Source organism: Podospora bellae-mahoneyi, chromosome 2 (genome assembly GCF_035222275.1).
Source record: "Podospora bellae-mahoneyi strain CBS 112042 chromosome 2, whole genome shotgun sequence".
NCBI lineage: Eukaryota > Fungi > Ascomycota > Sordariomycetes > Sordariales > Podosporaceae > Podospora > Podospora bellae-mahoneyi.
Genome location: NC_085881.1, coordinates 2,129,131 through 2,154,966, shown reverse-complemented (window position 1 = coordinate 2,154,966; position 25,836 = coordinate 2,129,131). Strand labels below are relative to the sequence as shown.

Below are 25,836 nucleotides of genomic sequence, written 5' to 3'. Positions count from 1 at the left end.
CTGAGTTGTGCTCAACTGGTACTCGGCAAGAACACGAGCAGATGGCGTAAACGCCTATCGCTCAACAACTGATGACTCGGATGGTGTCAATCACCACCGGCCTGGCCAGCAGGAAATATAAATATCTCTCCCGATGCGCATGCAACTGGGTAGACCACAACCGTCATCACCAAGGACTACCTATCAACTGCAGCCGCGGAAGGAAAAAGGGACATCCTGACGGACATTCGTAAGACCACCCATCCAATTGCACCAAATGTGGTTCCCTAGACAATACCTGGTTGCAACAAAAAGGTTCATCAAACTGAACAGCCCATCTGGAGGGAGGAACAACGCACATCACAATCACATCACGGCACACAGGATATAAGATAGCAAACGCTGCTTTATTATCGCTTTTCCACTCCCTCCTTCTCACCCCCCATCATCACCTAACCTCACCACCATCTCTCCCTACTCCCCACCACATCATCTTTGGCCCCCCCCGGAAGACAAAAGCAGCAACCTCACCAACCCCAAAACCACAGACCATATAGACCAGGAAACTCACCCACCACCCCTTGCGATATCAAAACTCCTCTCATAAAAAAAGAAGCCAGCCGGTCAACCCTCTCTAAACCCCCTTTTCATAAACCCGTTTCCTAATGATCCCGGCCTCGGTCCTCGGTTGGTCATGTAGGTCCCCTGTCCTGCTGCCTCTCAGCAAAGAAAAACAATAATACAGAACCTCGCGCGCGTCAGAATAATCAAAGCCCGCCAATATGCCCTCTCATCATGTTTCTCATGTCCTTGGTATGATCTTTGTGAACGTTTCCCCCGCCCCCACCTCGCCAAATGTCAAGAACGATGAAATGCCTCAAGTAACCCTGGTCCCCCAAAAGGTATAAAGCTTGTTTGTTTGTTGTTTTGTGTTGTTCCCCCCCCCGGGGAATATCAAATTAAATGTAAAATAAAAAGACAGAACCTTAAACCCCAACGCCTTGCTGAAAAATCAAATTTGCAAAATGCAAAACATCAGTGTTTCTTGTGTCCCCCGATGATGCCCTCGATGTTAGCCCACGATTGTGGTGAACCCACAAAGCCAATGCCCTCTGCTCGAAAACGAAAGCCACCCAACAAACGCGAAAGGATCGGTTGATTGCGTTTGAGACAAGGCCGTATAGATTGACGGATACCGGTAATTCAAGTTGATGGGTATGTTTTGATCAAATCGATGCCGTACTCATCAACTATGCAGCTAGCGTCTCAAGTTCGCGGGTCGATACCAATCGCTGTTGCTGCCGACCACATTCGTTGCAAAGAAAAGGCTCCAAAAGCTGTGACCGTCTTTTCGTCTCGGTTGTCAACTCTCCGCGCAAAGAGGCAAGACAAGGCAAAACATTGTATGATGCGTCGCGGGCGAGCCAAGGTCATCGTCAACCGGTACACCAGGTATCACCCTGAACACTGGTAGGTGTGGCTTTTCTAATCGGCACGTGGCCGGCGTCCTCGTCCCTGTGCTTTGGCACCACCGTTTGCAGTTTGCTTTTTGATAGCAGTCTGCGACTTGGTGACACGCTCGGGCGGCGGCTGGCTGGACTCAGCAGCTGGAGACTCCTAAGTTCCAGCGCCATAGACCGGTTGCCGGGCTTGAGGATGGGCCTGTGAGACTCCATGGGTCTGTTCACGTGTCAGTAAAAGATGTCCCCGATGCTCGAGATCAGCCATGAAGAAGCACCTTTTTTCTGCGCTTGTTCCCAGACGCCATATCACCCTCTCCAGTAGAGTAGCCTGACGCAGCGCCTGTGTCATCGTCTGGAAAGCCTTCGCCGTAGCCTTCGAAGCTGCTGTCACCGTAGCTTCTCTTCTTGACGGCACGCTTGGCCCTATCCTGGGCAGCGACCGGAGTGCCAACCTTGATACGAGGCTGTTGAGACCCAAGGTTGAGCGGGGTGTTGGGTGCGGTAGGTCTGGCAGAAGACATGGCTCTGTCGCCCTTGCCCGGGCCAATCTCGCCCAAGACCGAGCTGTCCCAGACACTCTTGGGAACGACACCCTTGCTCATAGTCGTAGCACGCATCAGCTTGCTCTTGACCTCGGGGTTGAATCCGTGGTGAATATCCTTGCCCCTGACGTATCTTGCATCCCAAACATCCTCGGGCACCTGCATCAACCAAAGCATGCTATCCTCGCGGTGGGGATCTTGCTTGACCGAGTCGAAGTGGCCTTGAACGCCGAGCTTCTTGATGAAACCCTTGTACGTCTTCCTGATCGCATTCTTCTCACCGTTCGGAAGCACGCGGGCTACCGAGTCGGCAAGAGGTCCCAAACCGTAGAGCTCAAAGAGATCTTCCGACACATGCGGGCGCGGCGTAGGATGGGCTAGAAAGAGCACGTGTTAACCAAGTCTTTGAACAAAAAGCAGTAGTCACCAAGAAACCACCGCATTCATCACTGAGTTTCAAGGGAGCCTTACGAGTTCTGCAAAGGAGGTATTTCTCGCCCACATCAAGGTGCAGGTCATCAATACCAAGTTTGCGGCCCTCGCTGTGCACCTTCTTCTGCTGTCTATCGCCAAGATCGTCAAAGGCTCGCTTGCGCTTGTGGGGGGAGTCTCCGCCCATGACAACGTCCTGGGAGGCGTCGGTGGGTAGTGTGCTTCCGTTTACGCTGTGGGCCGGAGTCGGCAGAGCGGTCGTGATGGAGGTCATGGAGCTGCTCATGCTCATATTCTGGTCGCTCGTGCCAGGAGAGAATTGCGAGGGGCTTTGCGGAGTCTGAGGGTGGAAGGACATGATGGACCGACCGACAATGGCGAGATGATGCGATGTGGTCGGGACGGTAAGGGTGACCAAGAGAAAATCCTTGGCGCGACCGTCACCCGAGCGGAGTGGCGACACGGACAAAGAAAAAAAATTGAACCACAAACAAGCGGTCGGTATCGGATTCGCAAAGAAGATGGCGGCCTGGGGATGGTAGACCGCTTCGCTCGATGGAAAAGTCGGAGATGTGATGCGGGAAGGGCCTGGGGCGGGGGAGGAGGTTGTTGTGGGCGAGTCGCGCGAAAGCGCCGACGACGGCTTCGCAGAACCTCAATCCAGCAACATGCACTCCTCCTGCTGCAGCGGCGGACTCGAAAAATCGGATTTCGGGGCGGTGAATGCTTTCAGACCGTTCTCTATGACGGGAATCGGTGGTTTTCGGCGGTCGCGGGCCTCTTCTGGGGCTCTGGGCGATTGAATGAGGCGGTTGGGCGATGGGCGGTGGTGAGGTTTGATGGATGATGATGGAGGAGAGGAGGTGCTGCAGTGCTCGCCTTCCTTGGTAGAAGCCGTTCGGTCACTTGGCCGCTCCCAGAACTGGACAGTGCGGAAGTCTCTTTCTGCCACGCGCCCCACTATAACCCACACGAACCCACTCTCCCTGAACTGGTCGCGCAACCCTCGCGCGCCAGCCAATCGGGTGCCTGCTTTCCATCCAGCCTTTTGACGATTTGATCTCGACGGCCCGCAGCCCGCCGGATGTCCATTATCAATTTGCATCTTCGATGAATTGAGGAGATACCATTGCCATTATCCATTCAGTTATCATATCATTATAAGACGCTATTCAGTTCTCTCTCTGACTCCGAGAATTCCGTGTGATTGATAAAGAGTCACACCAAGGAGCCGGCGTTTCTGTTGATCGTTGGTCTATCGGACGTTGTCCTCCACACCACCCACCCAGGCAACAAGCGGCGGCCGCCCTGGACCGCCCTGAAGAAATCGGGCTGATGTGCCGCAAACCTACGAACCTAAAACTTCACTGTCCAGACCGCTGGGCTGAAGCGATCGCCGTTGCATATCCTCAGCATGTAGTACGACGTCATTTGGCTATATTGCATTCATGTCATTGCCAAGATGCTCATTATCACTACTATTCTCGATGATTTACAGCAGGGTTGTTGGAATAGAGAGAGTCACGAATATGGGGGGTTACACAGTGCGTGAGATGGGCTGACAAATCTGGAGAGCAGTGCTGGCGGGTGATGATAACCAGCCCACGAGCGACAACTCATGGCGCGGCCAAATTTCGATATTATCAAACGCCAGCAATCCACAACTCCACCACCCATATCAAACTTTGTTGAACACGCTCAAAACTCAAAAGCACTGTTGCATCACGAGCCGGCCCAACTCTGACTCGTCGTGCGACTCTTCCCTCTCACTCAGTGACCGCCCGGGCGACCGCGTCAGAGACCAATGTTTCGAAGTTGTCCAAGCACAGCCCCTCTCAATCAAAGTCGTGACCATCACAGACTGGTCAACCCAAAAGACGACCCTCCCATCGCAGCGCCAAAATCAAAAAGTCGCTGTTAGACAAGTCGTGTTCGATTCGTTGTAATCCTCGTCCCACAATCCAATCGCCGCTCTTCCTTGCCACGCTCGAACCAAGCAAGCGTTGGCAATGAAAAACAAGACCAGAATTTCTCTCCAAAGCTGAAGAAGTTGGTAATTCCAAAAATTCCCTGCCAGGAACGAGTCCCAACAAGAGCGGTCAGGTATGTAGTTTTCAACTAGCAAAAACGCGATCTCGGACGAATCCTCACTGATACGCGTAAAACCCCTGCACTTGGATGGAGAAGAAAAAAGAAGAAGGGGAGGAAGTTGACGGGAGGGCGGGCGAAATTATATACACAAGGGGATTGGTCTGTGCACGCCTGCAAATTCGCACATGAAAAAGCGGGGCGCTCTGCCTGCTCCTAACTGCTGCTCCACAGCTGGCACTGTGTAAATCGGCGATGACATTGATTGTGGCTTGTCAACACGCACTCACCACCCACACAAGGCAGTTGTTGGGCACTGGCAGCAATCCTCATGGCAGGAGTCATCGGACAGTGCCACAAAGTCCTTGAGCACCCTCTGCAGCGTCTATCTGAGGTTATACAAGCAGGAGCCCAAAAGAAGCACTAACGGCAAACCAAATAGTACATGGCTTCCAAAATAGTAACAATTTACATACAACAACTGCCCCTAATCCAGCAGTGTTTCTTTTAGTGTATAATACAAACCAGGGCCTCCATCAACTCTGAACTAGGCATATGAAACCTTGCTAGACGGGTAAACAACAGTGCCCATTGTTGTCTCCTTGGTGTTCTTCTGGCCAGGCAGGAAAATGCTCGTCACCAGATCACTCCTATGCCGCTTGATCATCTCCTTCAGGGCCGACCTCTCCACGACAATCCTGCCTGTCTCAAGCAAATCCTTGACATCCACATCCTCCAGCTCCAAAGCCCTGCCGTTCTCACCCGCCACCTCCATCGCGGTGAACAGGTTCATCCGCTCCTCCCCCGTGATGAATGTCGTCCTGCCATGAGCCTTGCCCCACTGCATCGCTCCGAGCATCTCGCCAACGTATTTTTCAATAAAGGCATCCTCAAGCTCGCGGGTCAAGAGGCCGTCCTGGGCTTGCTGGAGGAAGTCCTCAGGGAGAGGGAGATCGAGCCCGTCTTCGGTAACGATGAGCTCGCCACGGCGATACCGGTAAGAAAGAGCTGTGCGCCAGGCCAGATCGTAGACCTTGCGGTTGAGCTTGGTGCCGAAATCGCGGTTTCGGGGACCGTGGGATTTACCACCACCGCGCTGTAGCGGTGACTGCTTGTTGCCAACACGAGCTCTGCCCGAGCCCTTTTGTGGGCGAACCTTTCTGTGGGAACCGGCGACCTCCCAGCGAGTCTTGGCTTGGGCCGTACCCTGTCGTGTGTTGTCACCTTCGTAGACGACCGCAAGGTGAAGAATGTCACGGCGGAGGGGGAGGTAGAGGTGCTTGGCTGAGTATGTTTCGAGGGAGCGGGGGGCAAGGTCGGGGAAGGAGTGGACGGTAACAGGGACAGTGGTGACTATTGCTCTGTTAGCAAGAAGATCACTGTTGTATGGTCATCCGTAGACCGAGTGAGGCTATCGCATACTGGGAGTCCATTTCTCATCTACTGATCGTGTGATTTTAGAAACGGGCGCCTCGGTGGCCATGGACCGCCTTGATATTAACGGAGCTGTGCGGACCTGGTCATGGGCACAGCATATCAGCAAGACTGTCCAAATCTAACCCAGAACCAAGGCCGGACAGAAAATACACACTGGGACTGTTCTGCATGTTTGCGCACCGAGGCTCAAGCCCCTCATCGCCTCGCTGAGGCACCTCATCCCCTTGCCGGCCATTGCGGGGGGTCTGTCGTCAGCAATCGGTGCTCGACCAGAAAAGCGGCGGGTTGTAGAAAAAGGCCGCGTGAAGGCGCCCGCTATCGTCCCTCCCAAGATTGACCTTATATCCGCTCTGTCGGGCAATTCGCGAATATCTTGGCTGTCGCTGGCTGCTGCTCTTGAAGCTCTGAAAAAAGATCTGGAGTCGTTGGCGCACAGACGCTTGCTAGGCCGGACGTTTACTGGACCCCTGGGCGTGCGAGAAGCTGACTGGATGAACCGCCGTGCATGGGTCCACGAATTTTCTCTATCGGCGCCGGCTCAAGAGACAAGCGAAAGGCCGACCAGATCCTCAACAGCTCAGGGCATAGGTGGAATTGGGAGCCCAAGACAGCTCCAAAATATTCAGAAATCATGTCGGGGACTCAGCAGGTTGCCCGGCCCCTTGTGCGGTCTCTCAGGCAAGCTACCAGCACCACGGCAACATGTCAGTCCAGGCCAATCGTCGCCGCTATTCGCCAATTTTCGTCGACCCCCAGTCGCAGCGATGAGCCCACGACGACAACCCCCGCAGGATCTGATGCGCAGAAGCTCGCCGCTGATGCTGCCGTTCTTGTCCAGAAGAAGGCCTCAGAGATCACAGCAATCAAGCAGGGATCAGAGGAGGAGCTGGCCAAGCTGCTGTCACCAGAACTTGGTTCTAGGAGAAGGAGAGCTGCTATTGCTACCACAGGCGACATTCCTTTCGAGCAGCTGCCATACCAGTGCTTCCAGGAGGCCCGCAAGGTTTTGGCCAAGGACAGAGAGGAGAAGATCGCCAAGATCAAGGCAGAGCTGGCGAGAATCAAGCGGATAGAGCAGACAGACGCCAGCACTTACAGAGGAGGCGAGGTGTTTAAGCAGAAGCGGTTGGAGAGTTTGAGGAAACATGTCGAGGAGCTCAAGATTCAGGCCGATATCAACGACCCCATGGTCAAGAGGCGGTTCGAGGACGGGCACGGTGCGTTGATGTCCTTTTTATACCGCCGCCAGCTTTCACTAACATGCACCCAGGTGACATGAACAAGCCCATCTACCGCTACCTTGCCGAAAACAAGTGGCGCTCCATGGACTACAAGATCATCACCCAGCGTATCCACCAGTTCAACATCGTCCCCGACATCCTCCCCAAGTTCGACCCAACCATGGACGTCAAGATGACCTTCCGCGGCTACAAAGCACCCCCCGGAAGCATCCTCGACTCGCTCATCACCGAAAGCCCCCCCAACCTCCGCATGCAAGTCTTCAACTCTGGCGAGCGTCTCCTCTCGGTCGTGGTAATGGACTCGGACGTTCCCAACCCGGAGACGGACTCGTACGGCCGCCGGCTGCACTTCATGGTCACCAACATTCCCTGGTCTCCCACTTCGACTTCCCTCAACCTCCACCGTCTCAACTCCAAAGCCAGCTCTGAATCCCCCCAGGGCGGCCTCCCCGAAGACGGCACCCTCGCCATCCCTTGGCTGCCCCCCACTGCCCAAAAGGGCTCGCCTTATCACCGCCTGAGCGTGTTTGTTCTTGAGCACAACAACAACCAGACTCTTGATCTTGCCAAGCTCAAGGAGATGTACGGTGGGAGAGAAGGGTTCTCGCTCAAGTCGTTCAGGGACAAGTTTGATCTTAATCCGGTCGGGTTCACGCTTTTCAGGAGCGTGTGGGATGAGCATACGGCTGAGGTGATGGCTAGGCATGGTATTCCGGGGGCGGATGTTGAGTTTAAGCAGCCGCGGGTGCACTCGCTCAAGCCGCCTAGGAAGGCGAGGGGTTGGGAGGCGAAGAGGCAGAAGCCCAAGTACAAGAGCTTGTGGAAGTACTCCAAGAGGATCAAGGGGCTCAAGTATTAGGGGGGGGAGAATGAAAATGGGGTGGAATTGTACTATAAGTGTGTATTGGGTGTGTTTAAATGCCATGCCACGGGCTGTATATTAGACATGTTGAATACCATGTGGGCGTTGACCCTTGTTCATGCGTTGTGTGCAATATATACGAGCAAAGACTGGGGCTCGAAGCTGAGGCTTTTGGTCAGTCTTTGCACGCCTGCCGGCCACCGTGAAGACATAGATCTTGGAGCTATACCTCTTTACTTGACACCGACGTTGCTAAGAAGAGATGGACGTTATATTACATGATATAAAGTTGCCATTTTGGGAACTCAAGGCCAAGACACAGCCTAGCTGAGCCTCGACCACCAAGGCTATGATCGGATAGCCTTCAAAGACACTGGTGGCGCATTCAAGGTGACCACAAAACTCCTTTGTGTTGCCGATCAGCTTGATCAGGCCTGCAGCAATCTTCCTGGCCACTCAGATATCACTTGACTACTCGAACTAGGAAACAGTTCTGATCCGAGACCATCTATGCGAAGTGGTTGTGTCATCCGCTGTAAGCGTTAAGCCTCGTCTTATCTCTGATGCTTCCGAGATGGGACGACGTTGAAAGTTCCACGTATAGGTTGCTTGGCAAACCCGACAACCAGTCTCCAGCAACGACTCGGAGGAAATGAATTAAAAAGAATTTCAAGAGTTTAGAAAGCCGTTGGATTTGTCATGACTGACCATGGTGACATCAACGTCCAAGCGGCGGGGTTTCTGGTTGACGACCCCTCCACGGCAACACATGCCCGTTTCATCACTGTCTCACAACCGGCGGCTTCTGGGAACCCCTTGCCCGCAAAAGAACCGATTGAGCTCGAATCCAGATTCCAGAAGAGGCCGCCCTCTGACGGGATTGGCAGTTTATGATCGACCTCGACAACCACGGGTCTCGAGGACAGTGGAAACCTTGGAGAAGAGCCCAGAAGCTCTCGGTGAGGCATGGCATGATATTGAGTCCCTGAACATCATCATCATGGGAAAAGTTCTGCAATGCCTGGAATTTTGTGAGTTTTGCGTAACCGCCATCATACTTGCTGGTCAATATCATCAGTCCATTTTGGAGGCCTTGAGACGGGTGATCGTGATGGGCAAGGCACCTTGTTTGATAGATACCTGACTGAAGAGTTGTTGTCTCTGATAGGTACTGCAAGATACCACCTTTGATAACGCCCGCCCTCCTTTCCACCCCCTAAAAGGTAGCTAGCTATAGTGTTAGCCCTCAACCCACTTCCAACGCCGGACTACGGGTCTGGGGTGCGGTGAATGCCACCCAAAGTGTTGAGCTATCAGTGTTCGGATCCGGTCTGGGGTAGGTCGTACTCCTGCAGTTTGACAATCAGAGAACGGGCTCGGCATAGTGGGCAGTGCGTGTAGATGATGTCTGGGGATAGGGGAATATTCCCCCCGGGCCCTCTGTGCCGCTTCATATGCCCCCATCTGGACGATTCGAACTGAAGAGAGCGGACTTTGTAAGATCAATAAACCCCGAGGGGAAAACGGTCGGCGTCGTCATCGGCTTGATTGTGGAGGTGAAGCTTACCAAGCAGCAGCAGCAGCCCTCTGACCTGAGGTGGAACAGTGAAGCAGAACACCCTGAATTTCGGCCGCCAGCCCGTGCGCTCAGTCACCCAACCCCAGCCCCCACATGCCACATGCCTGTCCTGCCTAACGTCGTCAGGTCTTGGTGATCGCTCGCGCGCGTCCCCCGCTAACGCAGCCCGCTGGGGACACACTGAACTGGGGCCCTGACACCCGACACACCTTAATATGGGCACTTTGCCGCAGCTCTTCTTTCTTCGTGACTGTCTTGCCTCCCTTTTGCTGGTTTCGAATCTTTTCGACTGTATATAACGAACAATCAATCCACTCTCACACCGTCGGCTTGGTCGACGACGACTATAACGAAGAATCGCAGTTGCAATTCCACATCGATATCCTGCCGTCGCTTCCCCGGTTTCCCGACAGCCTCTGCTTCAATCCGCGGCGTGGCTTGCCATTCGTGCGACTCCTCCCGCTCCAAGACATTGGATCCCAGCGAGCTGGCTACAGATTTTGGAGGAACCTGAACCTCCACTGACCCGAGCTTTGTGCTGTGTCACAACCGAAGCTGTCGAACCCACACGAATGACCCCGCGACCGAAGAAGTGCTGAGGTGATATTCGGATGTCTTTTGTCGGCATAGCAGTCGAATTGTATCCAGCAGCAGCTCAGCCCCCCTATACCCGGACCATCCGGCACACTTTTCCCCTGATTCGACGACAGCCCGCACAGAAAGGCTAAGGAGTGGACGGTAATAATAGCAACCCTTTTTCTGCCCGGCGCCTACGATAGTGATACTCGATACACCCTCCTACCGCCCCCTCCACACTTCATCGTCCCGCTCGGCCCCGCCTAATATCTATATTATCGATCGGTGCTCGCAACGGTTTTCGACCGATCTGACATACCTTCTCGCTACCTCACATTGCGCTTTTGCCATCTTGATATCGAGTTTGCGACGAACGAACGCCGGTTAGGCGATAAAACTATTCACAATGGACCACATGCACGGGGGCTTTCAGATGCCCATACAACCACCACCGCTTATGAATCCACCACCCCAGATCTTCGGCGGCTATGCTGAACATGGCATGCCTATGCCGCAACTACCACCCGACCTTATGGCTGCGCAAATGTTTGGAGACCATGGGCTACTTGAAGACACAAACGAAGCAAAGAGGAGGAGGATCGCAAGGGTGAGTTGAAGAAATACTTGGTCTCGACGACGGGATGTGGCGTTTTGCTGACCCGCTGGGCAATCTGCAGGCATGCGATATGTGTAGGAAGAAGAAGATCAAATGCGACGGAAAGTTACCAGCATGCACACACTGCATCAACTACAAGACCGACTGCGTCTTCACACAGGTGGAAAAGAAGAGGAATCCGCCCAAGGGGTGCGTATTTAGGACAAGCTCGGGTTTGTTGTTGAACCATTGAGCTGACAAATCGACCACAGGGCCAAATACATCGAAGGTCTCGAGAACAGATTAGGTCGTATGGAACACCTGTTGAGGCTGTCAGGTACGCATAGCTTTTCCCCAACCTTGGCTTCCTTAAATAGCAGCTTAACTTGAGGGCGTGGTCCACTAACGGCCTTGGCGCAGGTCTGCTTGGGGAAGATGACAATGGCGCTACTGATCTGGGGACGTTGGAGAAGAAGCTTGCGGAGAAGCAGCAGCGGTCGAGACAGGCTTCTCAGGCTGCGTCGAACCCAACGTCGCCATCACAGGCCACGTCGGGGCATGATGGCAATGTCTCCACTCCTCAGAGCTCCTTGGCTTCGCCGGAGCCAGCAAAGGATAGTAAGGATAAGAGGAAGTCTATCACGCCAGAAAAGGATGGAGAGGGAGAGGAGCAGGAGGAGGTTGCTGAGCTGAGTGAGATGATGTGCTCGCTGGTCACCAATAACATTGGTGAGACGAGATATATTGGTAAGTCTTTAGTCGATGATCAGCTTGCCACTTGTTACTGACACGGGAAAGGCTCCTCGTCCGGTTTCTCCATCTTCTCACCCAAGGGTATCCAGTGGGTGAATGAGAAGATGGGCGATTCTTCGTTCCAGCAGATGATCTCTGATGTCTCGATCGACGACCACAAGTGGACTGCATGGAAGCCTGATGTGTTTGGTGACCTCTTCCGCCGAGTCATCTTCCGTGACCTGCCACCAAAGAACGAGGCCCTTTCGCTGCTCAAGGACTATTTCGAGAACTTCAACTGCATGTTCCCGCTCTTCCACCAACCGACGTTTATGCATCTGGTAGAGCGACAATATTCCAGCGACCCATATACTGGATCTGGATGGTGGGCGAGTTTGAACGTGGCTCTGGCTATCGCTCATCGGCTGCGGGTGATGAGCAACCTTGTACCACAGGAAGAGGACGACAAGGCTTGGGCATACATGAAGAACGCCATGGCTTGCTTTTCGGAGATTGTGATGCGCTGCACGGATCTGCTCAGTGTGCAGGCTCTGCTGGGTATGGCTATGTTTATGCAAGGCACTCCTAACCCGCAGCCATCGTCACTTATCATTGCGACTGCCATCCGACTGGCGCACACCATCGGCCTTCACAAGAAGGGCACCAACTTCAATTTGAACCCGATCGAAATCGAGCAGCGCAAGAGAGTGTTTTGGATTGCCTACATGCTGGACAAGGATCTCTGCCTCCGATCAGGAAGACCACCGGCACAGGATGATAGCGACATGAACGTCGAGCTGCCTGACGCTGACCCGGCGGATGGCATCGGAAACATTCCGCTGGCGGACGGAAAGGGGAAGATGAACCTGTTTAGGGTTATGTGCGAGCTATCCATTGTTGAGAGCAGGGTTTACAACAGGTTGTACTCGACAGAGGCGACAAAGCAGTCTGATGGCGAGCTCTTAAACACCATTGGCGAACTCGACCAGGAGCTTGAGGACTGGAAGGACAGGATTCCCATCGACTTCCGACCGGAACACGAAATCAAGGCATCGCACACGCCGCTGATACTGCACATCGTCATGCTGCACTTTAACTATTACAACTGCTTGACGACAATTCACCGGATGTCGATTCATCATGGGTATTGGACCAGCAGGTTGTCCAACTATGCTATTCAGGGGCTTAATGCTAGGCCATTGAACCCTCGCATTTTCTCATCGGCGGCGTTGTGCACTTCGGCTGCTAGGGCGTCCATTTCTCTGCTCAAGTACATCCCTCAGGGGGATTTCTCTTGTGTTTGGTAAGTTACTCCCGTCCGATTCTCGCCTGCGTAATTGCTTGCTAATTATTATGTAGGATGGTCCTCTACTTCCCAGTATCAGCCCTCGTTACCCTCTTCGGCAACGTGCTGCAAAATCCACTGGACCCAAGAGCCCGGTCAGACGCGAAGCTTATGAACGTGGTGGTCAACTTCTTGTCTATGCTCGGCGTAGAAGCCGAGACTGGTGGTGTCCACCGTATGCTGGGAGTTTGTTCAGAGTTTGAGCGGATTGCAAAGGTGGTGGTGGAAAAGGCGGAGAAGGAACACGCCAACAGGCGGAAGAGGAAGAATACCGAGCAACCAACTGCCAAAACAACTGCTACCGGAGACTCCCCATCCTTCAACCCCAACCCAGCAGCCGCCGCCCCGACACCCCGGCCGACAACAGCCGGCTCTGCCACACCACAAGCATCCCATTCCATGAACAACCAGCATCAGCCCCCGAACAACAACCTTTCCCCACCACCAAACGACCACCGCTCACCACCAAACATTGGATTCGGCCCGATGAACGGCGCCGCCAACGGCCAAGGGACAATGAGCTCGAGTTCGTCGCCTGGTATGGCGCCAACGGGGTGGCATGGGGATTTTGCAGCTGCGCCTCCGAATGGTGGAGGCGGTGTTCCGGGTGGTGGTGGTGATTACGGGGGGTATGATATGGGAGGATTTGATCCGATGAATTCAGTTACGATGGGAGGGACAGGGGGACTGACGAGCCCGCCGCTGGGAGGAGGGTTCTTTCAGCAGCCTATGTTGCCGCAGGACTTGTTTAGCTTGCCGATGACGTTGGATTGGGATTGGGCCGAGATGAGCGGGGGGGCGTATCCTAGTGTGGAGAATGGGAATTTTGGGGGGGAGGTGCCTGGGAGGATGTAGAGGTGGGAAATGGGGGGGGGGGCTGTGGAAAGGTAAAAAGGGGATTGGGCATCTTTGGAAAGGGAAAAGGGTAGATGGAATGATATGGGAATGGAAATTCATGGGTGGGCGTGCTGGATTGGCATTGGGGTTTTTTGGGATTTTGTTTTCTTGTTGTTGTTGTTGTTGTTGTTGTTTTGAGCGGATTCCCCCTTTTGTTTAGTTCAGTTGATGATTTTCTTTGGGAAGCATTGTTGTGTTGGGTGGTTGCATGGGAATGTGTAACTTGCTATGGGTGAGTAATGTAGGAGGGTATATAGGGGCTTGAATTAGAAGGACGTCTCTGCTCAGGTGCATCTTCTGTCCTGTTTTGCTGCTAAACATCAGATGAATGGATTGGTTATTCAGAGGTATCTGCAGTAGCATCAGGATCGTGAGCTTCAAGCTAAAGCTCGTCATGGTCGCAGTGACCAAGCTAAGCATGCTCACCTGCCTTCTTGTGGACTCCATACGTCAGCACCACACTGCCTACGGAGGAGCCTGTCCGGGCACTTTTGGGGGCTATGGAGCTTCTGTATTTTGTATAGACTTTAGGCCAGGAGTCCGATAATTCCATAGCTTTGTACCCCCACTTCCCTCGCCCCCTCCCCACGTGACTCGGCGCTAGGACTTTTCGGGATAAGGTCGGATGAGCTTTAGGTAGGTGTTTCTCGCCGCACAGCATCATCATCGAATGGGATTTTGCAGAGCTTTCGTACAGGGAGGAAATCCTTTTTGCTGTCAACACTGCGGCTCACTTGAACCACAACAACAGAAAGTTGGGCTTGTTCAAAAGACCGCCCGCTTCCTGTAGGCAAGTTCAACGAGTTTTTCCTACAAGTTGCCGCTAGTGGTTAGTGGTGAGAGCGCAGGCGGTGGGCCGCTGCTTATCAAGCTGATAGAAAAGGTCACGGTTCGTTTTAAACTGCTGCTTGCTGGTTCGGGTTGCCAAGAAATCCACCACACCTGCTGCTGGTGGTCGGTCCTTTCGCAATCCCGCATCGCATCACCACATCCCACCATCTTTCTCGACTGCGTTCTTGTGGTTGTACGCCACAACAAAACCGGACGCAGCTTTTACAACGAAGGGGAAAAGGGGGTCGAATTGATTTACACAAGGGGACATAAGACACAACAAAAGCAATGTTCCGATCCCCAGCCTGCCGACTGGCTGCCCTCGGCGGCGGCGGCAGCGGCGGCGCAAGGAGGAGTCTACCCCTCCGAGCGATCACAAGCCCAGCCATTCGAGCAGCTCGACACCCCCGGATTATTTCGTCCTCCCCAGCCGGTTCAGTTTTTGTTCTCTCGAGAAGATTCCAATCGACCAACCCCCCCCCTCCTCCTCCTGCCGGGCCACCCGGAAACAACAACAATGACCACCACCGAGACGTCACGACACCACCAGGAACTGAAGAAGAGAAGCCAATACCCCGCGGCTGGGTCCGCCTGTCGGAGGAGGAGCTGAAAAAGGTGGAGAAGCTCCTGGGTGTGATACAGATGCCGCCGGAGCTGAGGGCGATCTTCGACGTGAACAAAGTGCCGGGTTTGCCAAAGGAGTTTCATGACATTATGGTCAAGAACTGGACGGGGGATTTCCCGAAGCTGGGGATGATGGATGCGTTGAGGGCGATGAGGTACTTTCCGAAGATGCTGGAGGATATTCAGGAGTTTCAGGCGCAGCAGGAGGAGGTCGAGGAGGAGAGGAGGAAGAGGGCGGAGAGGGAGGCGAGGAGGGTGAGTTTTGAGAGTAGGAAGCCTGGGGAGAAGGAGGAGGGGGAGAAGCAGGATGGGGAGGGGAAGCAGGATGGGGAGGGGAAGCAGGATGGGGAGGGGAAGCAGAATGGGGAGGGGAAGCAGACGGGACAGCAAAGGAAGAGGGGGACGCCACCGCCTAGACCAGGATTCCAGCTGTCGGACACCATGAGCTGGGTGGTGGGTGCTATTTTGCTGTATCCCCTGCTGTCGCTATTTATGGGTGGGGATAACTCTAGGGAGATCACCTGGCAGGAGCTGCGGAGGACGTTTTTGGACAAGGGCTTGGTCAAGAAGCTGATTGTTGATCACGACCGGGTCAAGGTTGAGCTGGATAGGGAGGCGGTTAACTCTGTTTACCCTGGGTCTACTGCTGGCAAGCCTGGGTTCCATTACTACTTCACCATTGGCTCTATTGATGCCTTTGAGAGGAGACTGGACGAGGCGCAGCAGGAACTGGGGATCCCGACCTCGGACAGGATACCGGTCTCGTATGCCTCTGAGAGCAACTTTGGCAACTTGTTGATTGCTTTTGGGCCGACGTTGATGATCATGGGTCTGTTGATCTGGTCGGCGAGACGGGCTGGTGCTGGTATGGGTGGTGGTGGCAGCGGCGTCTTTGGTTTCGGCAAGAGCAAGGCCAAGGAGTTCAACCATGATGCGGCTGTCAAGGTCAAGTTTGCGGATGTGGCGGGTATGGATGAGGCCAAGACGGAGATTATGGAGTTTGTGAGCTTCTTGAAGTCGCCGGAGCGGTTCCAGAGGCTGGGTGCCAAGATCCCGAGGGGCGCGATCTTGTCTGGTCCGCCCGGTACTGGCAAGACGCTTTTGGCCAAAGCCACGGCTGGCGAATCTCAGGTGCCGTTTTATTCTGTCAGTGGCTCCGAGTTCGTCGAGATGTTTGTCGGTGTGGGTGCCTCGAGGGTTCGGGATCTGTTTTCGACCGCGAGAAAGAACGCTCCCTGCATCGTCTTTATCGATGAGATTGATGCGGTTGGAAAGTCCCGGTCGGAGGGCGGCGGCTTCAGGGGCGGTGGCAACGACGAACGGGAGTCGACGCTGAACCAGATCTTGACCGAGATGGACGGCTTCAACACCTCGGAGCAGGTTGTTGTGTTGGCCGGCACGAACAGACCTGACATTCTCGACAAGGCTCTGATGCGTCCTGGCCGTTTTGACAGACATATCCACATTGATCGGCCGACGATGAAAGGTCGTCAGGAGATTTTCAAGGTGCATCTTAAGAAGATTCTGACGAATGAGGATTTGACCTACTTGACTGGTCGGTTGGCCGCGTTGACTCCTGGGTTTGCCGGAGCTGACATTGCCAATGCGGTCAACGAGGCTGCTCTTATTGGTATGTTTCTTCTCACTTTTTCGTTTCATTGTAAAGTCTAGTGCTGACTATTCTCATAGCTGCTCGTGCCAACGCTTCCAGTGTTACCATGACCCACTTCGAGCAGGCCATCGAGCGTGTCATTGGTGGTCTCGAGCGCAAGTCTCTCGTCCTCGACCCCGAAGAGAAGAGGACAGTTGCCTATCACGAAGCTGGTCACGCTGTTTGCGGCTGGTACTTCCGGTGGGCTGACCCTCTCCTCAAGGTGTCCATCATCCCCCGTGGCCAGGGCGCCCTCGGCTACGCCCAGTACCTCCCCGCCACCGACGCTTACCTCATGTCGACCAACCAGCTCATGGACCGCATGGCCATGACCCTCGGCGGTCGCGTCTCTGAGGAGCTTCACTTCCCCACCGTCACCACCGGTGCTTCTGACGACTTCAAGAAGGTCACCCACATGGCCACCACCATGGTCACCCAATGGGGCATGTCCAAGAAGCTCGGACCGCTCCACTTCAACAACGACGAGAACCAGCTCAAGAAGCCGTTTGCCGAGTCGACCGCCCAGATGATTGACGCCGAGGTCCGGAGAATCGTGGACGAGGCGTACAAGCAGTGCAAGGACCTGCTGACGGCGAGGAAGAAGGAGGTTGGGATTGTGGCCGAGGAGCTGCTGAAGAAGGAGGTGCTGAGCAGAGATGACCTGGTCAGGCTGCTGGGACCGAGGGAGTGGCCGGAGAAGGAGGAGTTTTCCAAGTACTTTGACGGAAAGGGGGGCAAGGGGACGGCCGCACCGCCTTTTCCCACCGAGAGCACGGATACACCTGGGGGTCCGGAGCCTGCTATGAAGGAGCATGAGGACGGAGAGGAGAAGAGGTGAATGAATGTCGGTGTGTGATGAGGTAGATTTTTACAAAAACTCAACTCGTGTGTGTTCTTTTCATGTGGTTACGCTATTATACTCTGGGAAGAAAGAAAAAGGACAGCATCATGGGGTGGGTTTAAGTGGTCAAATCAGGTCGAATGCTGCTTTTTAGGTGCATTGTTTGGGATTGTATGGAGGGGGGGAGGAGGAGGGGAGTGGAGGGGAAGGGGGAGGAAGCGGCATGTATCTATGTACTACTATAAACTCTTTTTTCCTTTGTATATGAAATGTAAAAGTATTATGATAGATTGATGGTGTGTGGTGTGGTGGAGGTTGGTGGTGTAAGTGGGAGAATTGTGGTATTAGGTTTTTGAGATACCCTTCCTCTACTATGATTACGTTGCTGTTGAGGCTTTGAATCTGCACGGTTACATTATGAATGAGGTCTTTGGGGCGATGATTTTCAGGGACTTAGGGAAAAACGTGAAAGAACAACTGAAGGGTGGCATCAGACGTTGTTAGTCGGGGGCGGGGGGAGGGGGGGGACAAACCGGGGATTAGCGGGTTTGTGGGGCCGGTTTCTTGCCTCCTTTTCTTCTTTTTTTTAGTTGGCTTTGCTCATTAGCGACGTCGTTTTTTGGGGGGGAAGTCGCCGCCACGGTGCCGAACGCAGCTTTCTCTCGGGGTGTTCTACTTTATCAATTTCTGACGTTGTTGACGGATGATACGCTCATGGCATCAATTGCGCTGCGTCAATAACTCACAGCAATTGAAGAGGATTTTGCTCTCTGGATTGAGAGAGGCTCAGTCTGGGGTTGGTTTTCATCTCATCTCACTCAGCGGTCTCAACTTACAGCCTCGCTGACCGTTGAGGTTCCGCCACCCCCATATTTTTGAACGCCTCACTCGGTCCCTCAAAAAGTGAAAGCAACAAACCACAAAATGCCATCAGAGAAACCCCCATTACCACCCGGAGGAGGAGGAGGAGGAGGAGGAGGAGGTGAACAGCTCCTCCCAACTCACACCGCCGCCGCCGTCTCATTACCTCAACCCCCCGCCCCATCATCACCATCACCATCATCAAACGGCAAACCAGAAGAACCATGGCACAGAATCCACCTCGGCCGAGGCATGTACCTCGACATCAAACGCCGCCTGCCCTACTACTGGTCCGACTGGACCGACGCCTGGGATTACCGTGTCGTGCCGGCGACGGTGTACATGTTTTTTGCCAACATCCTGCCCGCGTTGGCGTTCAGTCTGGACATGCTGCACAAGACGAACGGGGAGTACGGAGTGAACGAGACGCTGTTGGCTAGTGTGCTGGGGGCGGTGGTGTTTAGTGTGGGAGCGTGCCAGCCGATTGTGATTGTGGGGGTTACGGGGCCGATTACGGTTTTTAATTAGTGAGTTCTCTCTTTGGTTTCTGTGTTGTTGGTGGTGATGGGGGGAGGGGGGCCACTGATGAGATGGGGTTGGTGTTAAGAAGTGAGAGGGATGGCTAACGTGGGATGGCAGTACGGTGTATAATATCATGAAGGACTCTGGGACATACTACCTTGGGTTCATGTGTTGGATTGGACTGTGGAGTTTGGTGTTTCATTGGGTTTTGGCGGTGACGAATTCTTGTAATTGGTATGTCTTCACCTCCGCCGTTTTTTTTCCCTTTTTTTTCTTTTTTTTTTTTTTTTTTTCTTTTTTTTTTTTTTTTTTTTTGGATTATCATGATATCCAGCTGATGAAAACAAATAGGCTTAGCTATGTCACTCGCTTTCCCTGTGACATCTTTGGCTTCTACGTCGCGCTTATTTATCTCCAAAAGGGCGTTCAAATCCTCGAGACGCTCGGTGACGGCTCGCCGTTTTGGCTGTCGGTTGTTGTGTCGCTGCTTGTCTTTTGCATTGCTTATATATGTGGAGAGATTGGCACAAAATCCACGCTGTTCAAGCACTGGATTAGGGTGTTTATCAAAGACTACGGCACCCCGTTGACGGTGATTTTTTTTACGGGTTTTGCCCACATGGGCAGGATGAAGAATGTGCCTTTGGAGACGCTTCCGACGGGTGTAGCGTTTATGCCGACGGTGGAGTCGAGGGGGTGGTTTGTTCACTTTTGGGACTTGCCGATAGGGCACGTGTTTCTGGCGATTCCGTTTGCGGTTTTGTTGACGGTGTTGTTTTGGTTTGATCACAATGGTATTTAACCCTTCTCCCCCTCTCCCTTCTCTCCCTCATCACCGTCCACTGACAGTAACCTAGTATCCTCCCTCATAGCCCAAGGCTCAGAGTACCCCCTCCGCAAACCAGCCGGCTTTCACTGGGACCTCTTTCTGCTAGGCCTCACAACGGGAATCTCGGGGCTGTTGGGCCTGCCGTTTCCTAACGGTCTGATACCGCAAGCCCCTTTTCACACCGCTTCCCTCTGCGTAACAGAAGTCGTCACCTCTTCCCCTTCCTCGTCCTCTTCCTCGTCCTCTTCCTCTTTCGAGCATGGCGGCAAACCCCAACTAAAAACAACCCACGTAGTGGAACAACGCGTCTCCAACCTCGCCCAGGGGCTGATAACACTCGTCGCTATGACGGGCCCGCTTCTGTCGGTGCTGCATCTCATCCCGCAGGGGGTCCTGGCGGGGTTGTTTTTTATTATGGGGTTCCAGGCGCTGGAGGGGAATGGGATCACGCTGAAGTTGGTGTATTTGCTTCAGGAGAGGAGGCTCCGGCCAAGGGACAGTCCGTTGAGGGGGTGTCCTGACAAGAAGATCTGGTTGTTTGTTGGGTTGGAGTTGCTTGGGTTTGCGGCGACGTTTGCGATTACGCAGACGGTGGCGGCGGTGGGTTTTCCGGTTTTTATCATTTTATTGATTCCGGTCAGGGCGGTGGTGCTACCTAGGTGGTTGGGAGAGGGGGAGTTGGGGGTGCTGGATAGGCCGACTGCGAGTGAGTTTACGATGATTAACTGTGGGGGGAATAGCTTTGGGGGAAGGGCTGGGGGGAGTGGGAACGGGCAGAGGGATCAAGGGGGGGTTTTGGAGGGGGAGGGGGCTGGGGAGGAGACGGATGGGGATGGGTCGGGGGGGAGGAGGAAGAGGAGGGGCGATGAGGAGATGGGGGAGAGCAGGGGGCTAGAGGTTGGTGGGGAGGGGGGGGTTACCAGGAGGAGGTTGAGCAGGGGGCAGAGTACGGGGGATGAGATCAATAGGGCTTGATATGTAGGGAGAGGCTTGGAGTGATTTTGTGTGTGTATAAATCGTCAGTAGATAGTGTTTAGAGAGAGGGATATAAGGCAGGTATAGTAAAGCCCACCAGCAGAGCGGGTTTAGAGTGCGTAATGGCTGGATGTAAAGGTGCTTAGATGGGGGATAGTTTGACGGACATGGCAATGGTGGACAGGCAGTTCACACTTAGGACAAGGCACACATAATACGATCTTTATTTCCATTGATTCTCTTGGACAATCAGTATTGAAACCAAATAGCTAAAGTTTGTACTTCATTAGAGATTCCCATCCTAGGAACATCACATCACCTTGGTTAGCTAGCCTCTTCATAATCTTTTAGAATGCTCTTTTGTGTTTCGCAGCACTTGGCCTTTTTTTCTTCTTTTTCTTTCTGTTCCATGTCCCCCCCGGGCCCTTTGTATTGTGTGTCTGGTCTGTATCATCCCTACCTGAGAATGCCTGCCCCCGTTGATCACACACACAAAATACCCACCTACTCTTACTGTGTCCACCTTTCCCTCAAAAGCAAATGTTGATTGCGTTCTTGTCCAGCTCGTCTTCCGCCTATCCAGGTAAGCCCCGCGATACAGGCAGGCAGCTGAGCAGTGAAGGCTACCTAGCATTGTGTGTTGTGTTGGGAAGGGTAGCTTCGGGGCGAGGTCTTTCGAGTCGGTGGCGTAATCGAGAGGTTTCTTTTTTGGGTTGGCGGTCAGGCGCTGGATTAATGCTGTGCTGGTCTGCTCTGCTCCGTCTAGCCGGCTCGTGGCTTCGGGACGGTTTTACGGTTCTGGTGTAGTTATTCAGGTAGAAGATTTCGCGTTTGCTCGCCCGTAGAATTTAGCAGCGTTAAACCGCCAGGGGGGAAGGATACAACCTGGAAGTAGATGATGGGTCAGGCAACGACTGAAGGGACTCGCTCGGTCTTGGTGTATTGTTTGATCTATTTTTGTTCTTGAACTTTGTGTGCCACGGGCCGGAGACGTGAAGGCGAGTTGGAATCGTAGAAACTGGCTCGAGACCAGGGGCAGGGAAAGTTTGAGACGGGGTCTGAGTTCAGTAGGAGAGGGTGTATTTGAACTCGCTCGTCCTTTGCAGTTGCCATGGATGTTTGTCTGGCTTTGTCAATATTTGGGCTGTTGAAGCTCGGGTGTTTCTTTCGATGGGGGAGCCTGTCGTTGATGGGTTCGGTTCGTGGTCGGAAGTTGACAGACACATGAGCGGGCGTTCAAAGCCTGGGAAGGAAGTTTTACTTGTTGAAAGGGACACAGGCTTCTATAACATGAAAACAAGCAGCTGCTCGCAATCTCCAGCTCTCTTTGTGGGATATTGCTCGCCTGCAAAGAACTCTATCCAGTCTACACCGGCTCCATCTTTCGGTGAGGCAATCTCGGGTATATGCCCAAACATCAACACAGCACAGCACAAAAGGTATAACGTCCGGCGACATTCATTGTCTAGAATTACTTCTTCATTACTTTCATCAACGTTAATATCATGGCCTTGGTTCTCTCCATCAAAGCCAAAGCCACCACCCAGATCAACTGCTTGTCCGACACGGGGGGAAGCAGGCACCATTACCCGCCAGCAGGCCGCTTCACCATGGGCCATACACAGTGAACCAGGCAGACGGAAAACACACGTTTTAATTTGTGCCTGACAATTAATCCTTTGATTAAACACTAAGCAGCTTTCATGAATGTCTTCTCCTTCATCTACGAGAAACCACTATTAGATTGAACGCAAATCTCGCCAGGAGAGCCAGATCAGAATATGCCTGAGCCTCCAAGACTCAATCACAACCATAAAGGGGGCTGCATTCCCTCTTGGCCCAAGCCCAGGTGGTTGTAGGAGGAAAACTTGGTCACCGCAACAAAGATTGGGATTACCCCCTTCCCCGCTCCCCTCCCCCTCGCCAGGTCCAGTACGCAGTGGGGACCTGCCAGAAAGTCTGATAGTTGCCATATGTCTCTGGTACTTCGAGCCAAAAAGTTATGGCCAAACAAACCACCCACCCGTTCTTTCAGCCCGGCCGGAATGCAACCTTGAGAACGACATAATCTCATCACGGCACCTGAGTCAGTAGAACCACTCCTCCCGGGCGAACAAAGATCAAGTCTCTGCACTGTGCCGGCATCGTGTTCCGGTCCTGCTCCAACCTGACGGCCTCCCCGTTTTCGAGATACGGAGACGCAGGAGGAAAAAAGAAAAAAGAGAAAAAGGCCCACCGACGGGCGATAGTGGCGACCAAGTAGGCAGGCTTGCGGGGGCGGTGGAAAATCAGTCACGCTGGCCAAGTCGTGCTCACCAAAGCCGCGAAGCTGGTCCCTGCTGGTTGCACCGGCCCCCTGGGCTTGACTGGAGTTATTGGTGTTGAATGCCCAGAGCTCAACTGGCTAAGCCCGGAGATGTTACGGCCTCTCAGCATGCTCAACTGCGGACCGAGATTCTCGACCAATCTGCCGTGAAGCCCAGAAAGCTGATGCCGTCGCAACAGCACATCAGACAGACGCGCGCTATTGAACGGCTCGACAAAGTTTGAGTGGCCGACATCTTTTCCTGCCCTCCTTTTTCACGGACTATTGATCCCGCTAACAGCGTCCGAGCCTGGGCTGGCTGTTCTCGATGGTGACGCTGCGAGGATTGAGCCTATGCGGGCTGTCGACGGCTTCAGCGGAAGAAACCAGAGGTTTGACTGGTAATGTAGCGTTCTGAGCCTGCTTCTTTCTCTGCTCCCGCTGCCAGGCTATCTACCCGGTACTGGCAGTCCAGTGATGGTGATGCCATCTTGGAACCGGCCCCGGGCCTCTCTGGTGGGCACGTCCCAAAGCCGAGAGATACATAGATTGGATGCGGCGGGCAGCTGGCAGCAGCAGTTCGTAGAGGGCCAAGAGATGCGAAGCTGTCGGGTTCTCTGTAGGGGGCGGACAGGTCGCCTCCATCCAACAAGGCACAGCTAATTTAGCCGAGTGAAGTGTAGATTGCTTCTGAACCGCAGAAGGCTCAACCAGGTCATGGGTCCAGGGGCACAAGACGAGTGCCCGGAGAAGGCGTCAGCATGGGATGGGATGCGAAAACGGGATACAGCAGATGCCGGATACTCGCCTGCGCCTGGCATGCATCCATCATCTCCATTGTCTGTCCATCTTTTGTTGAGCTGATGAGCGAGGGCAGCAGGCGACGAGAAGCTGGCCGTTTCGGGTTGTAGATAATGGCCCGGACGGCGGGACCAGTCAGGAATCGCAGGCTCCTTCAGTCGCTACCATCCATGAGGTTGGTGACGTTGCAGACCAGACGTCGGCTGCTACGACCAGAGTGTCACTGAACCAAGTCCACAGCGTCGTTCCCAACGTTCTTATACATGAAATCTTCCGGTCTCGAACGATGCCCAACACGTGATGCTGAGGAAGAAAAGAGCTACAGAACGAGTTCACCAAGTCTCTGAAATAGAGACAAAAAAAGATGCTGGAGTCGTAGGTGGCTATCTTGTTAAACGCGGAAGGTGACTGGGGTGGCTATTGTCAACAGACGTCGCATCAAAATTGACAGCCGTTGGATCTGGCGGGGAGAAAAGTGGATGAGCCATTCCCCTTTGGGCAATCAGTGGGCCTCTCCGAGTCCGCGATGTGGCTCGTGCACTGCCGGTTGCCAAGGGGTTGGGTGAGAGATCGGGGAAGTGGGTCCGCAGGGTGGTATCATCGCAGCCGGTGACACTTGGCTGAGGGATGTCATCAGCACTCTCCTTCCGCTTTCGCTGCTGCCCTCTTCGTCGCCTAACTCAAGCGCAACCACACAGCTCGGGCTTGTCGGGTCAGAGCTGACACGGCAGCCTGCATCAAAATCGATCCCGGCTTTGTTTCAACCGGCGAAACAGGCCTTTCATTTCGCTGACCGGGAATGGGGCACCACGTCTCCGAAGAAGAAGCATCAGCTTGTTCCATGAAGAATCTCTTCGGCAGTCGGAAGCCGTAGGATCTGCCGCTCTTCTGCGGATGCTTGAGGTGCGACGCCCCATTCGGGTATGGAATCACATCGCCATGCTCCACCGCACTACGCCGGACCTGTTCGGCTCATCTGGGCTGCCTTTGGGACGTGGGCAGGTCGGCACAGGTCTAGCCCTTCGAGCGAGGGTTGACTCCGATGCATGGTCGCTTCTGCTCAGCCTGTTGCTCGAATGGGTTATCAACTGCCATCGTGGCATCTGGGGCGGATGAATCAAAGCCTCCATACCTGCCGGGCGACTTGGGTTGGGGTAGCGTTGCTGTTACCTGTGAAGGGCGGTACCCTTCTACCCCTTCCTCATGGTAACCATGCCATCCCACTCCCCACAGCCTGGGCTCTGCCCACTTCGGAAGACCGTGCAGACGGAGGCAGTCCATTCTACGCCAAGTATCTGCACAGCTGCCGTGTGCTTTGCAGCGAGGAGGCGCGCTGACAAGGCGCCCCATCCACCCTCCTGCTTGTGCATCCAGGAAGTCAGACCTGAGGTGCTGAGAGATTGGGGAGCTGACATGGAACAGAGATGCTGTGGCACGGCTCTTCTCTGCTTCTTGGGTAACGGACAGGACGGATCTCTTCCCAGATACATGGCCGTCACGAAATCCCACCCCGTGGTTGTCTCTTTGCAACCTCGTATTCTCTCAAGCACGAGACAAGACAGCCGCGGAAATATCCGTGTTCTGCCCGTAGCTCCGGTGGACACTGACAGAGACACACCCGCAAGCCGATAACGGTATGTGACGGGGAGTTACTTCGCCCACACGCCCGCGAGTTGCCATCCCAAGACGGGTCTTCGCATGTCTTGGTGTCTCGACCTGCCCCCAAGGCGCCATATTCGCTGGAGGGTGGGCGACACGAAGCTGCCAAACAGATGAATGGTCTGTTGGCTTGCAGAGCGAGCATCACGTTGTGGAGGGGGGCTAGCAC

General features: G+C 54.0%; 7 protein-coding genes across 7 annotated transcripts; 4 read left to right on the top strand and 3 right to left on the bottom strand.

The window, feature by feature from the left end:
* Positions 1-372: 372 nt before the first annotated feature.
* ROX3 (RNA polymerase II holoenzyme/mediator subunit) lies at positions 373-2,774 on the bottom strand (the record flags this gene model as incomplete). Its single annotated transcript, XM_062876233.1, has 3 exons — positions 373-1,659; positions 1,718-2,361; positions 2,456-2,774. The coding sequence occupies 3 exons, from the start codon at positions 2,772-2,774 to the stop codon at positions 1,597-1,599; spliced, it is 1,026 nt and encodes a 341-aa protein (XP_062734814.1). The 3' UTR covers positions 373-1,596.
* Positions 2,775-3,071: 297 nt separating this feature from the next.
* On the bottom strand, positions 3,072-3,521 carry QC761_0036630 (uncharacterized protein; the record flags this gene model as incomplete). Its single annotated transcript, XM_062872325.1, has 1 exon — positions 3,072-3,521. One exon carries the CDS (start codon positions 3,519-3,521, stop codon positions 3,072-3,074), a length of 450 nt encoding a protein of 149 aa, XP_062734813.1.
* A 1,423-nt stretch (positions 3,522-4,944) lies between these two features.
* On the bottom strand, positions 4,945-6,747 carry yml6 (54S ribosomal protein yml6, mitochondrial). Its single transcript, XM_062876232.1, has 3 exons — positions 6,096-6,747; positions 5,927-6,020; positions 4,945-5,857 (listed from the first exon to the last, which is right to left on the bottom strand). The coding sequence occupies exons 1-3, from the start codon at positions 6,174-6,176 to the stop codon at positions 5,052-5,054; spliced, it is 981 nt and encodes a 326-aa protein (XP_062734812.1). The 5' UTR covers positions 6,177-6,747; the 3' UTR covers positions 4,945-5,051.
* Positions 6,395-8,150, top strand: MRPL35 (mitochondrial 54S ribosomal protein YmL35). Its single transcript, XM_062876231.1, has 2 exons — positions 6,395-7,158; positions 7,212-8,150. The coding sequence occupies exons 1-2, from the start codon at positions 6,447-6,449 to the stop codon at positions 8,039-8,041; spliced, it is 1,542 nt and encodes a 513-aa protein (XP_062734811.1). The 5' UTR covers positions 6,395-6,446; the 3' UTR covers positions 8,042-8,150.
* Positions 8,151-8,839: 689 nt separating this feature from the next.
* QC761_205020 (uncharacterized protein) lies at positions 8,840-13,726 on the top strand (the record flags this gene model as incomplete). The annotated part of the gene is made up of 6 exons (XM_062876230.1): positions 8,840-10,806; positions 10,877-11,004; positions 11,067-11,131; positions 11,215-11,541; positions 11,593-12,829; positions 12,886-13,726. Exons 1-6 carry the CDS (start codon positions 10,606-10,608, stop codon positions 13,724-13,726), a joined length of 2,799 nt encoding a protein of 932 aa, XP_062734810.1. The 5' UTR covers positions 8,840-10,605.
* A 1,665-nt stretch (positions 13,727-15,391) lies between these two features.
* On the top strand, positions 15,392-17,712 carry AFG3 (AAA ATPase afg3; the record flags this gene model as incomplete). The annotated part of the gene is made up of 2 exons (XM_062876229.1): positions 15,392-16,853; positions 16,913-17,712. The coding sequence occupies 2 exons, from the start codon at positions 15,392-15,394 to the stop codon at positions 17,710-17,712; spliced, it is 2,262 nt and encodes a 753-aa protein (XP_062734809.1).
* A 927-nt stretch (positions 17,713-18,639) lies between these two features.
* Positions 18,640-20,902, top strand: QC761_205000 (uncharacterized protein; the record flags this gene model as incomplete). Its single annotated transcript, XM_062876228.1, has 4 exons — positions 18,640-19,103; positions 19,216-19,332; positions 19,450-19,892; positions 19,956-20,902. The coding sequence occupies 4 exons, from the start codon at positions 18,640-18,642 to the stop codon at positions 20,900-20,902; spliced, it is 1,971 nt and encodes a 656-aa protein (XP_062734808.1).
* Positions 20,903-25,836: the final 4,934 nt, after the last annotated feature.

Coding starts and splice junctions, on each gene's coding strand:
- yml6 (XM_062876232.1), bottom strand. CDS start 6,176: ATGGCCGGCAAGGGGATGAGGTGCCTCAGCGAGGCGATGAGGGGCTTG. Junction 6,021..6,095: donor AAACATGCAGAACAGTCCCA/GTGTGTATTTTC, acceptor GCCCATGACCAG/GTCCGCACAGCTCCGTTAAT. Junction 5,858..5,926: donor AGATGAGAAATGGACTCCCA/GTATGCGATAGC, acceptor ACAGAGCAATAG/TCACCACTGTCCCTGTTACC.
- MRPL35 (XM_062876231.1), top strand. CDS start 6,447: ATGGGTCCACGAATTTTCTCTATCGGCGCCGGCTCAAGAGACAAGCGA. Junction 7,159..7,211: donor GCGGTTCGAGGACGGGCACG/GTGCGTTGATGT, acceptor ACATGCACCCAG/GTGACATGAACAAGCCCATC.